Consider the following 12,646-nt stretch of genomic DNA (forward strand, 5'->3'; position numbering starts at 1 on the left):
AAAGATGAAACCAACTTCATAAATAAACAAGCAAAAGTGTAATTTATCATGCCTGAAAAAATCCGCTTTCTAGGATATTAAAATTTTAATATCCTACAGGACACCCCCCCCAAAAAAAATACAGATCTTTTCAGAAATTATTCTAGATTATATAAAGTTATTAAATGCAATTTAAATACTTATAACTATGAAGGAAATAACTATGAATCCTATTAGATTTCTGAATGAATAATTTCATTACAAAACACATCAACAGGTGAAATAATGACACACTTCCTTAGAAAAAAAATTTCACAATTTCTTTATATCCATTCTTCTGTGAGATGAGAGTTACAGCATATACTGTATCTAATGAAATAATGTAAAACCGCTGATTTCTAATAAAGTTCATTTTAGAAAAGTAGTGTGCTCATTCCTCCCATTTCACTCTGTTCTTTTACAAAGATTTCAAAATACTGGTATATAATTGTGACTGCTAATAGAATACCAGTACCACTTCCAATGGCACCTGTAAAGTAAATTTTAATGCTTAGTAAGTATCTCATGCAAGAATTTAAAATGCATTTCACAAAATGAACATTATGTTATTAATCCTTATATAATGATATAAATTTACAATTTTAGGTTCATTTAAAATCAAATATACATCAAATATATTTCAAATATCAACAAGATGTAATAAACCTTTTAATGCATTCAACTGAGTTAACTCAGCACACCAAATTAAATTACTTCCGTACACCTGAATAAATACATTCAATTTTTTTTAAAGATATGAATGCAATAAAATACATCTGCTACAGTTTTGAGTTGAAGATTAAAAAAACTGGCAGAAAAAATAGCAATTTCTGAATTTGTATTGGTTCTTTAAGGGGTTAACAGAAATGTGGACTTGAACCCTTAACCTCACATATGAGACATATCCTTACATGGGATCACATTTTTGTTTTTATTTCCTAAACTTCTAAAACAGATAACAATTAAAGCCATATAATTTACTTTTACCTTCTGAACTGCTGGTAGGAAACATTTTTGCATATATCTGGCAGTGTTGTTATAATCATTGTGTGCCTGTGTATGGACTCTACATGTTATCTTTCCCCCTTTAAATTCAAATTATTATTTTTCTCCCAACAAAAAATCATTTCAAATATTTAATTTTTTGTCTGAGATCTTAACAAATCCTCCTTTTTTTTTTTTTTTTTTTTTTTTTTACATTTTTTCTGATAACATCCTGCCAAGGAAACAATCTGTCAAGAAAAACTAACCAAAAATGTAACATTGCCAAACTGTTTCCATTAACAGGGTGCACAAAATTAAGAGACTGCCAGCCCCTGAGTGCCTTGAAAATGAATTGCTATTAAAATTCCACCCCAGTTTAGATCAAGCAAATGTAGTTTGGCCATCAGAATTTGGATTTAATAGATAATTATTCATTCATATGTTCTTGAAAATTTTTTTGTTCTATATAATTTTCTACATGGCAAAAGTGTTAACAAAGAAAATAAAACTTCAAATGATTAACAATAATCTAAAATTGGAATTGATATGCTTGATCAACTGCTGTAAACTATTCTGTGCCTAGAAAACTAGTTTTTGGCCTATGGTTCTTTTTTATAAAACAATTCTGGAGTCAATTTCTGTGGTAATTATTAAATAATGCAAATCTAAAAAAAATGTGTCTAAAACAGACAAAATCAAATTTTAGGGAAATGTTTATATGCAAACACACAGATATTTGGATAATAACTCATGAAATTCAAATTCCTGTAATTAAAAAACAAAGACAGGAGAATGATGAATAAACTTTATGTTATTGAAACAAAGATAGCAAAGTCAAAATTCTTAAACTACATAAAAATTATACATGTCCAATACATACTAATATGGCTGAAAGGTGTTAATTTCAATACTTGTATATTATAAATATTTATATTTAGAATATAATATTTATATTATTTCAATATTTGTATATTGCAGTATATTTAAAAAAGAACTGCTTTAACATATGTAAGGCGAGGAATAGATACAAGAAAATTTTAACTTTTTAATTTTTAATTTTTTTTTTTTTTTTTTTTGGTTGTTGTTGTTGTTTTTGTTATTTCCCTTTCCTATCCCCAAAACAACAATATGCTTAATATAGCTTTCTGAAATGCATCATTCCAAAATTAATCCCTAATTTGAGTTTCAGGTAATATTAATGATGCATGAACATATAAAACGGCAAAAGTAAACAAAGTTTTTATGTTGTAGTATTGAAAACAATGTAACTGAGAACATTCATTAACTAACAGAAATAAAGCAGAAATAAAACTTCACTACTCGTAATCTCGCACATCTCTGTACAGCTCGTATATCATTTGCTATCCCTCATTTACTGCCAATTAGAAGTCTATGAATATCTGAAAAGTCAGCTGATAATTATGAAACATCAGAAACAAATGTTTCACTGGTTATGACTTCCTTACATTATCCAGCTTTCATCACAATGGGACTCAAAATTTTCAAAAATAATATATGCATTTGATTTGCTGTAATAAAGTCTTAGAAATAATTAACCCCTCATGAATAAAATTTAAAACTTGTGCTTAAAAAAGTAAGAACAAAAATATGCACAGTGAAAAAGCTAAGTGTATACATTCTACAACATAAAAAGGGACACATCAAGGAGTTATCCTAATGGGATGCAAATCACAATGGACGTTCACACTATCATAGGAATTAAATCTCTCATTCAGGAAATACAGCCACAAGAGGGAAAAAAAAAATCCCTGGGCCACCTCTGGCCCTAAATGAAGCAGTTACCTGGCTACGCACTGACTTAGAGTTGGAGAAATCCTCCTGCAAGTTGCTTGCAGATCAAACCTGATCAATTTGGGAGAGATCTGGCAATTATACTGACAAGGAAAGAGAAGAGAAGCACAAATACAAGCAGCAGAAAGACAAGCCATGTGCAGCCAGACATTATCCTGCTGAAATGTAAGCCCAGGGATCAGTGAAAGAAGGCCAACACTACAGGACGTAGAATCTCGTCAATGTATTACTGTGCTGTAAGGATGTCACAGATGACAATTAAAGGGGTCTGGCTATCAACCGAAATGAGACCTCGTACCATAGCTGCCAACAATGAAATGTTAAAAACTGAAAGGTTTTTTCAAATTGCATTGCGATACCATAACAAAGACACTCAAACTGACTTTTATTCACTTTATAATGCATGGTTCAGGTAATTGAACTATCTGTAGTTCATTTTTAATGTAAAATACACCAACATTCAATTGGATACTCTAAAATTTATGTTCTTTAGTAGTTAATTTCTTTTTTAAAAATTCTTACACTTTTATACTAAGAAAATCATTGTTTGCACATGCTCTAATACCAGGAGCGCCCCTGAGCGGAGAGCGGCAGAGATGGGATGAAGAGAATGGCAGAGAACTGCTGTGCGAGTGATATGTGAACTCAGTTTGAAGTTATCAATAAAAAGTTATAGCTGTGAAAGAGTAAATATGATTATTTTGTGTAAGGGTATCCTTAACATGGTCCGTCATGAAGAAGCCAGAGGCCTGTGGATGATGTGAAAAACTGTTGGATTACGAAGTGCATATGAGTGACGGTGATTCCCATAGAGTCCATACAGTGAGTGAGCAATCTCAGTGATTTGAGGTATAAGCAATTACCTTAATTAACTTTACTTAAATGATGTCTTTGATTGCTAAATAAAGGAAAGACGAATTAAAGCTTGTCCCTGCAGAGTTAGGTCTAACTGTTGCAGAAGATGCAAAAAATTATTGATTTCAAAAATTTGCTAGAGAATAGTAAAATGTTCAAAACCGATCCTGAGTTAGTTAAAAGCGTAGTTGATTACGCGCTTGAAGAAGAGAAAAAACAAAGCCGAAACCAAGTCAAAAATTTCATTACAAAAACTCAACGAAACAAAGCTAGAGTTAGAGAAAATCAAACTAGCGCAATTGGAGAAAGAACTTGAAATCGCAAATATGTGAAAGGAACTGTCTCTGAATATGCCGTGTTTGACAGCAGAACCGTCAAAGGACAGTTTAGAAAATTTAATTAAAAGTATTAAAAGGCTGTGTATCCCAGTGGCTTTGAGAGTAGAGTCATTTAATCTTTTTTTCCAGCGCCTTGAGAAAGCGTTTAAAACCAAAAGTGTGCCTGATGAGGTAAAATCGGAAATTCTTTTAAATATTCTGGGTGAGAGAGCGAATAATTTAATGGTTCATTTGACTGAGGAAGACTTGTGCAGTTATGATAAGCTTAAGACAATAGTGTTGAAAGAATTTCAACCAACGCCACAAGAGTGTTTAAACAGTTTTCAAAGAGCGTAAAAATTACATTCAGAGAGTTATGTAAATTTGCTTCAAGATTAAGTGCTACATTTGAGTATTATTGTCAGTTGCATAAAGTGAGTGATTTTAAATCATTATGTGAATTAATTGTATCAGATAAAATATTCGGTTTACTTGATCATGAATTGATGACACATATTGCAATAAAACAAAGAGAATCATATTTTAACCCACAACAGCTAGGACGAGAGTGCAACATTTGTTTAACTTCAAAGGATAAAGATAAAAGTGAATATAATATATTTACGAAACCTTCTAACAGAATCAAAATTAAACAGCATGAAGGTCACAAACAGCAAAAGTTTCAGAATGCGCGTTTTCAAAAAAAGGTCTAGAACGTGTTTTTTTCGGAAGCTAAAGGTGTTAGATGTAATTTGTATAAAAATAATGAAGTCCACGCTTTAAATTTTTGCCCGCAGTTTTAAAAACTTTCAGTTTCTGAAAGAGTAAAAGCTGTTAAGATGAATAAAGCATACCTGCCAACCTCTAAAGATAAAAATTCAGAAGATTTCTCCCCCAAATTCAGAAGAACACGAAGAATTAATATCATGCTTTGATATTAAAAAAATAACAATTTATACAAATAGAAAAAAGAAAATTGTACTTACATTAGTAAATCTCAATTAAGTAGCAACTAAAAAATTTATTAGGAAACATAAAACAAGAACTTAATGTTACACAAAAAAATTATTGCAATGAATTTAGAGTGCATTTTTTGGCTTTAGCCAAAAATTCTTTGGAAAATTTCCTGTCATAACAATAAGTTTCCTCATAACATTTAGCAATTAAAATGTTTTCTAGAGTTTTTGGTGAAACTGAAGAACAAAACAGTTTTGTTTTTCTTCACAACACTGAAGACTCTCTCGCACTCAGCATTACTGTGTGGAATTACGAGAATAGCACATAAAATTCTTGCTAGTCTATCATATTTTGGTATTCCATCAGCTCTTTTTATTCTTTTTAAGGTACCAACGAGAACATCAAGTCTATCTTCTCCAGAACTGGCAAAGTCTTCAAACTGTGCAGCAGAAAATTGGTTCTGTAGTTCATCTAAAGCATCATTATGGCATTCATTTTCTTTAATTGTTAACAAAAACGGATTCGAAGTAGTCGGTAGCTGGCGGGAAAACACGATGCAATTGGTGAAAAATTCTAAAATTTCGACAAAAATCACTAAAAACACTTGAAGAAGGAAAAAAATCTTAAAAAATGGATTACGATCGTAAAATCATAAAGACAAACGCATTTTCGTAAAAATTACGAAAAATTCATAAAAGTTGGCAGGTATGATAAAGGCATGTTTCAAATGTTTGTCCATTGAATATAGTGCAAGAAATTGTTTCTGTGGCAAACCACATAATAAATTAATTCATACAAGAATAAAGACAAATAAAAGACAAAATAAAAATAAGCCCGATTGCAAGATTTCATCGAATGTCCTTGAACTGCAGACCAGAAATTGAATTGGTGAAGATGCAGTTCCCCCCCTATACACGAGTCAAACCTGAATAAATCTGTCATCGCCTCTAGTTTTGCGAAAGCTAATGCAAAGAATGTTCTACTGAGTAAAGTTCGAGCATTAATTAAAAATAACTGTTCGCAGTGGGAAGAGGTGAGATGTATATTGGACTCAGGCTCTCAGACATGTGCATTAAGTTAACAATGTATGAAGTGCGAGATTGCTGTGGACTTGCTTGTCGAGATATCCAAATTATCTCTCTATATATCGTTACTTCATTCATGAGTATATTCTACTAGAACATATGAAGGAAGTTAAAGAAGCGAAAGAGCCTGAAGTGGCATATTATGCAACACATCATGGAATATATAAAACAGAAAAAACCAGTACTAAATTAAGAGTTGTGTTTAACTGTTCAAGTTTAACAACTAACGATATTTCACTCAACTTTCTCCAGTATAACAGTGGAGTTATACAACAAAATTTACTTTCGATAATGATCGGATTTCGAATTCACGTATATGCCTTAACGAACGATGTGAAAAAGATGTATAGGATGACTTTGATAGATAAAGGTCAACACAGCCTTCAAAGAATCCTATGGAGTGATATTGCTAATGAGGCAAAGACATATGAACTGGTAACTGTTACGTATGGTATGGTCAGTGTTCCCTTCTTAGCAATGAGGACACTAAAACAGCTTTCATTAAACAAAGAGAGTAATTTTCCATTGGCAGCACCTGTGTTAAGTGAAAATTTCTATATGGATGATATGTTATGCGGACGTTAAAAGAGGCTAAGGAGTTACAACAGCAGCTTATATCAATTTTGCAAAGAGCAGGCATACAGTTGCATAAATGGTGCGCAAATCATTCGAAACTTTCTCTAAACCGGGAAGAATACAATTTCTCTGATCCAACTGAAACGAAAACCTTAGGCATGTCATGGAATCCAATAAAGGATTGCTTTTCCTTATTCCTTATTAGTAGAGCCTAGCGTATCATATACTAAGAGATGTGTCTTATCATCGATTGCCAGAATATTTGATTTTTTGGGTCTTTTTGGTCCAGTTATAGCCAAAGCAAAGATTTTCATGCAGAAGCTGTGGCATCTTAAAATTGATTGGAGCAATAGACTTCCTACTGCTGAAAATCAGGAATGGCATCAATTTCTGGTTACACTAGACAGCATAAACAGTATCAATATTGACTGACGTATAGTGATTGATCAAGCTAAAACACTTGGGATCCATGGTTTTGTTGACGCTTCTGAACGTTGTTTTGGAGCAGCAGTTTATTGCAAGTCCATCGATTCTTCTGGGAGAACACTGGTAAAATTATTCTTGAGTAAATCAAGAGTTGCTCCTCTTAAAAGCCTAACGATTCCCAAGCTTAAGCTATGTGCAGCTGTCTTATTATCAAAGTTGGTGAGAAAAGTCCTTATCGCCTTGACATTAGAAGTGACTCAAAACTACTTATGGACAGATTTAATGATAGTTCTCGCATGGACACAAAAGGAACCTATGGACCTTAAGACATTTGTTCAGCATAGAGTGGCCAAAATTCAAGAACTTTCATCTGTTCAACAGTGGCATCAGATCAGAATCCGGCAGATCTCCTGTCACGGGGTGTAGATCCTGATAAGCTAATGCATCATAAATTGTGGTGGTGTGGTCCAGCGTTTCTGGTGGACAGGGACTATCCAACTGGGACAGTAACTATCTCAGATAAAAGTGAGGAGTTCAGTGCCGAACTCAAAACCCCATATAATAAAGACTCTAAAGACACTTTTTCATGAATACTTTGAAAAAGCCCTTAGACAGATTGTCAAGACCAATTAGTGTACAGGAAATAACAACAGCAGAATTGTTCCTGATAAGAGTAACTCAAAGTGAATGCTTTGGCGAAGACATCCGCCAATTAATAAGGCACGTAACTGTCTTACATAAAAGTTAAAGAATCTGTATCCCTTCCTTGATTCTGATTTAGTTCTCAGAGTAAGAGGCCATTTAGTAAGACAATGTAAGTAATATCCAGCAATATTACCTAAATTTACTTTATTAGTTATTGAACATTGTCACAAAAGATTTTTGCATGTTGGTGCAACTGCATTATTGAGTCACGCGTGCGAAAAATTCTGGCCATTAAATGATTGATCTATTTGTCGTAAAGTTGTACATGATTGTATTGTATGTTTTAAAAACAAACCAGTTGTGTGTAAACAAATAATGGGAAATCTCCCATCAGACAGAGTTGTACCAGATTTTCCTTTTAATTGCAGTGGAATGGACTTCTGTGGTACATTTTTTATAAGATACCGTAATCAAAGAAAAGGAATTTTACATAAAATATATGTTTGCATATTTGTATGTTTTGTGTCAAAAGCAGGTGTATTCAAAAGATGTATTTCCAAAATCTGTGTTTTACCTATGCCTGAATGAAAATTGTTATATATTAAGTGTATAAGAGATATTGCTTTACATTGTGTATACGTTAACTTTTAATGAGAATTATTTTATTTCTTGTGTTATGTATTGTATTATGGCTAAAGTACTATATGTTACATAGTTATGTTACTGAAGTGTCATAATTTGTAAAGTACAGTGAGATGTCTCATATAGTTTAGTGATTAAATGTTTTATAAACATTTCAATGCTGGAGGGGCATGTTTGCACATGCTCTAATAGCAGCAGCACCCCCGAGCACAGAGCGGCAGAGATGGGACGAAGAGAATGGTGGAGAACCGCTGTGTGAGTGATATGTGAACTTAGTTTGAAGTTATCAATAAAAAGTTATAGCTGTAAAAGAGTATCCTTAACAATCATGACAAGTGAAAGTAAGTAGATTAAAATTACTCAGTTCAAATGACATTTAATAAGATCAAGAAAATATGATAAGAAAAAATACAGCGCAGATAAAATAAAATTTAATCAGAAAAATTATTCTGAAAAATCATAGAGGTGGGGGGGGGGAATGGAATTTGCCTAATTTAAGTCTCATTAATTTAATAAATTTCATGTGTTGCTGGGAAAGATTTTCCTTAGTAAAGTTTAAAAATTAAATAGCAGGAGATTGGGTTTTCAACTAGCAATAGTCGCCTCGGTAGTACCTCATTGGCTATGACACTGCCTCTGCGCAAAGCTGCAGGAAATTGGATGATCTACCAGGAGATGTGATGGAAGGCCAGGCATCTTCTCGTACAACCAGGAGAGTAATGCCATACCATAACTTCTGGTTCCCAGGCTGTGTGGCAGATGACAATCAAATGAATATCCCATTGCTCTCCTGGACGTTGCCAAACATGTCTTAGCTGGTCATAGAGTTCACTTTAAAATTACTGAACAACTGCTGAAGCATCAATATTGTTGAAACTTGCTTATTACTCATTCCTAAAAATAATTCTACTCCAGTTCATGAAATCCCAGATCGACTGCACCTGCTACCACTGCAAATATTTTTGCATGTGTACAATGGTGAGTGTCTGTGGGTGAAATAGCCTCCATGACCTCAACCCCCATCTGCCGAGTTGTCTATCAGTGGTCCTTGCAGTCATTGGTCTTCTCATTATACATTGGGTCATTGAGAAGGAAGCATCATGGACCGTGACCTCTAATTGTACTATCACTCTGTCATTGCTCTTGATTGACTACTTCTTTCTTGACGTTCGCCATGATAATGGTTTACCCACTCTTGCCAACATTGTCAAATGATAGTATTGCTCCAACTCAAATTAACTATCCTACAATTATGACCACCCCGCTTCTGTCAGTTCAACTGCATACCCTCTCTTGAAGGATGACATGCTAATACTATTTGTAAGAATCTGTCTGTGGGGCATTGAAAAAGTCACATGGACCAACGGGACAACATGTAAATGGAAGCAATGCCTTAGCAGTTAGAATATTTTCTGTTTCATAGGTCATCCAAATACTACAATGCCTTAACAGCTCCAATTAGTCAGTCACAGGGTACCAAAAGTTAATCATTTGTAATTTTATTTTATGGTATACGCAATTTTGTACCATTTAGATAACTCTTTGGTGCATCACTTTTCATGTTATAGAGTGTATTTCCAAGTATACAAATGCCCCCTTTATAGTCTAAACTTTTTAAGTAACCTAAATTTCAAGATGTCCAGGACATGACAAAATCTGTTCTGACATTGATAATAAATGACACAATGTTAAGACCTTTATGAACTCCATCAGTCAATTAATGCAAAATATGAACACATGTTCAGTAAAAGTATTTAAATTAAAAAAATATTTATATATACCTAAGAAATCTGCAAGAACAGATAAAGCACCAATACAAAGGCCACCAAATGCTGCTGCTGTTGGAATATAACGATTCAACTCATGAATCATTGACTTTTCTCTGTGGCCTCTCATAACCATTTGCTGTTCTTTTAACTGCTTGGCAACCTAAAAGGAAAATGTATATTTTCAGTATAAATCAAAACCTCTTTAGTGTTTTATATTCTTACACTTATTCTGATCTTAATTTTAGATTTACACTATTTTAATTTCACAGTAAGTCTGTAAAATCAAATTTAAAGTGAAGATTCTGTTAAGAAACTTCGATGATTAAAAAGTAATTACTATATATTTCCACACATTACTTGATGTGAAAAATATTTTAGAACAAGTTAATCTAGTGCAAAATTTACATTTATATTTCTTTTTACGAAATCCCACTTCAAGACTACTTAAAAATTCAGTTTTTTAAAAGTAATTTTTTTAAATTGAAAATCAGCCAATTTTTTTCACCCAACACAGATATACTGTCTGGTAATAACAGATGCTGTAACTTTAAAAGTAAAATCCAAATTAATAATTAAATATGTAAAGGCAAAGTATCCCTGCATCCATTAAAACTAAAATCTTTTGACTCTAACTTAAGATCTGAACTATTTCATTTGCTGACAAATCTTGCACATTCAGCTGCAAGTGAATGGTTAACACCTACAGAAATCTTTTGGTGAATGATTTCTTGATTCACTTGGCTGAAGATTATCAGAAACAAATTACCATAAACAAACTACATTAATCATCTTCAAAAATGAATGATTTGATCAAGAAATTTTACATTACATTCCACAATCACTAAAATAGATCAACCCTCCAAGTATGCAAGGGTTTGGTAACAAAACCCTAAACGACCATGAGTAAATGGTAATTTTTTTATTATAATTCCAAAATGACCCTCTCTTGATCCTAATTCTTCCAATATATTTACATGCAAAATGAATTGTCTGGACATATTTCAAAATGCATGTCTGTGTACTTAGATTTCATGACAAATATTTTTTTATGTATAGCTGCTTAGAAGGTTAATAAGGAATTAAAACAAACTAAATATTTAACTGATCCTTAAATTTATATCTAAATTAACTTCAAAATCTAAATACAAAAGCATTATGATTATCCAAATCCTACTTTTCTATTTTTTTTAAATTAAATTTTGCTATACAAAGGCTAAATTAACCAGCAAAACTACAAATAAAAAAAAAAAATGTAATTTTTATTTCATATCCGATACATTTTAAACTCTTCTTTAGATGAATACACAATGCTAATTAAGAAGTGGCTTTACCATAATTTAATTCTGTATACTTGGTTAAATAAGTATTTCACCCCTAAAGAAATACTGATAATGCAAATAAATACATTAACAGTTTATTACAGTTACAAGCCATCTACAGCAGAATTTATCACTCTGCGGTCTTTTGAAGCCTTCTTTTATGGTTGTCCTAGATTTTCAAAAGTACAAAAATAAAATTTAAATTAACTATACATTCTTAACTATAGCTGAAAATCTTGGAGTTTGGAAATTACACATGTCAAACACTTTTCCAACCAAGCCTGACATTTTAAGAAATTTATTACCAACTATTCCATCTACGGACTTCCCACTCTAAAAACTAAAGACAGATTTAAAGCACTGTAACAGTGACCATTTTATACTCCAAATACAGAAATATACTATACCCAAATACAAAACAGCTATGCAAGAATCAGAAAGCTCGTCCATCTCATTAATATGCATACCGACCTTGGATTTATCCAAACTCTAACAATCTTAAATTATTAAAAACAAATAAGAATTTTCTTCTGATTTAATAACTTAATAGGAATAAAAAATTAAATAAATTTTAATTAACTGCATTTAAAAATAGTAGGATACTGGTAGTAATATATGCTAAAAAATTGCTTTCAAAGGGGACAAGAGTAAGATGGTCTACAGAACATTCTAATTTAAAGAAGTGATCCTCACTTGAAAATGTTTAAGAAGGGCTGATCTATAACTTTTTTGGAATTAAACTATTCTAAGGTATATAAAAACTGCTTTACATAAAATGAAAATTCACTCAACCCACAGGAATGGCTTACAGTTGCATTAGAAAAAAAAAGAAAACAATGTCTCTTTTCATCATGAAACTTGTTCCATGCCTTTCCAAATCTTTTGCAAAGCCAAAATAACAAGTCAAGACTTGCACGAACTCGGTGGAAATGTACCACCAAAAACTGCCAATTATTGCCAAGGGGCTTCCGTAAATATATTTTTACTCAAAATGATATTAAAGGAGCCATTAAACTTACATCTTTTGCACTCGATCCTGATACTTCTATCCATGTTTTTGAGAAAAACGCACAGGAACCCAGCATAAAAACTATGTATAGTACTGCATGGATAGGATCTTCAAATATATGTGCTAAATTTTCAGGTGGAGATAAATAATAGCATAAACCTCCTATGGGATATGCTCGAGCTGGACCAGCTCCACCAACATCCTGAAAGACAAAAAAAATTTTTAATGACAA

General features: G+C 32.4%; 1 protein-coding gene and 1 pseudogene across 1 annotated transcript in view; both read right to left on the reverse strand.

The window, feature by feature from the left end:
* Nucleotides 1-277: 277 nt before the first annotated feature.
* Sec61alpha (SEC61 translocon subunit alpha) overlaps nucleotides 278-12,646 on the reverse strand; it is a 35,392-nt gene continuing 23,023 nt past the window's right edge. Inside the window, exons 10-12 of the mRNA XM_035370983.2 lie at nucleotides 12,425-12,616; nucleotides 10,099-10,246; nucleotides 278-508 (exon numbers count right to left, since the gene is read on the reverse strand). Coding sequence (XP_035226874.1) covers nucleotides 393-508; nucleotides 10,099-10,246; nucleotides 12,425-12,616 — 456 coding nt within the window. The 3' untranslated portion in view covers nucleotides 278-392. The remainder of the gene's footprint in view (nucleotides 509-10,098; nucleotides 10,247-12,424; nucleotides 12,617-12,646) is intronic.
* LOC118199182 (U4 spliceosomal RNA) lies at nucleotides 8,858-8,965 on the reverse strand (annotated as a pseudogene).

This window comes from Stegodyphus dumicola, chromosome 7 (assembly GCF_044657685.1).
Source record: "Stegodyphus dumicola isolate Sdum_Otavi_A_Nest chromosome 7, ASM4465768v1".
Lineage (NCBI taxonomy): Eukaryota > Metazoa > Arthropoda > Arachnida > Araneae > Eresidae > Stegodyphus > Stegodyphus dumicola.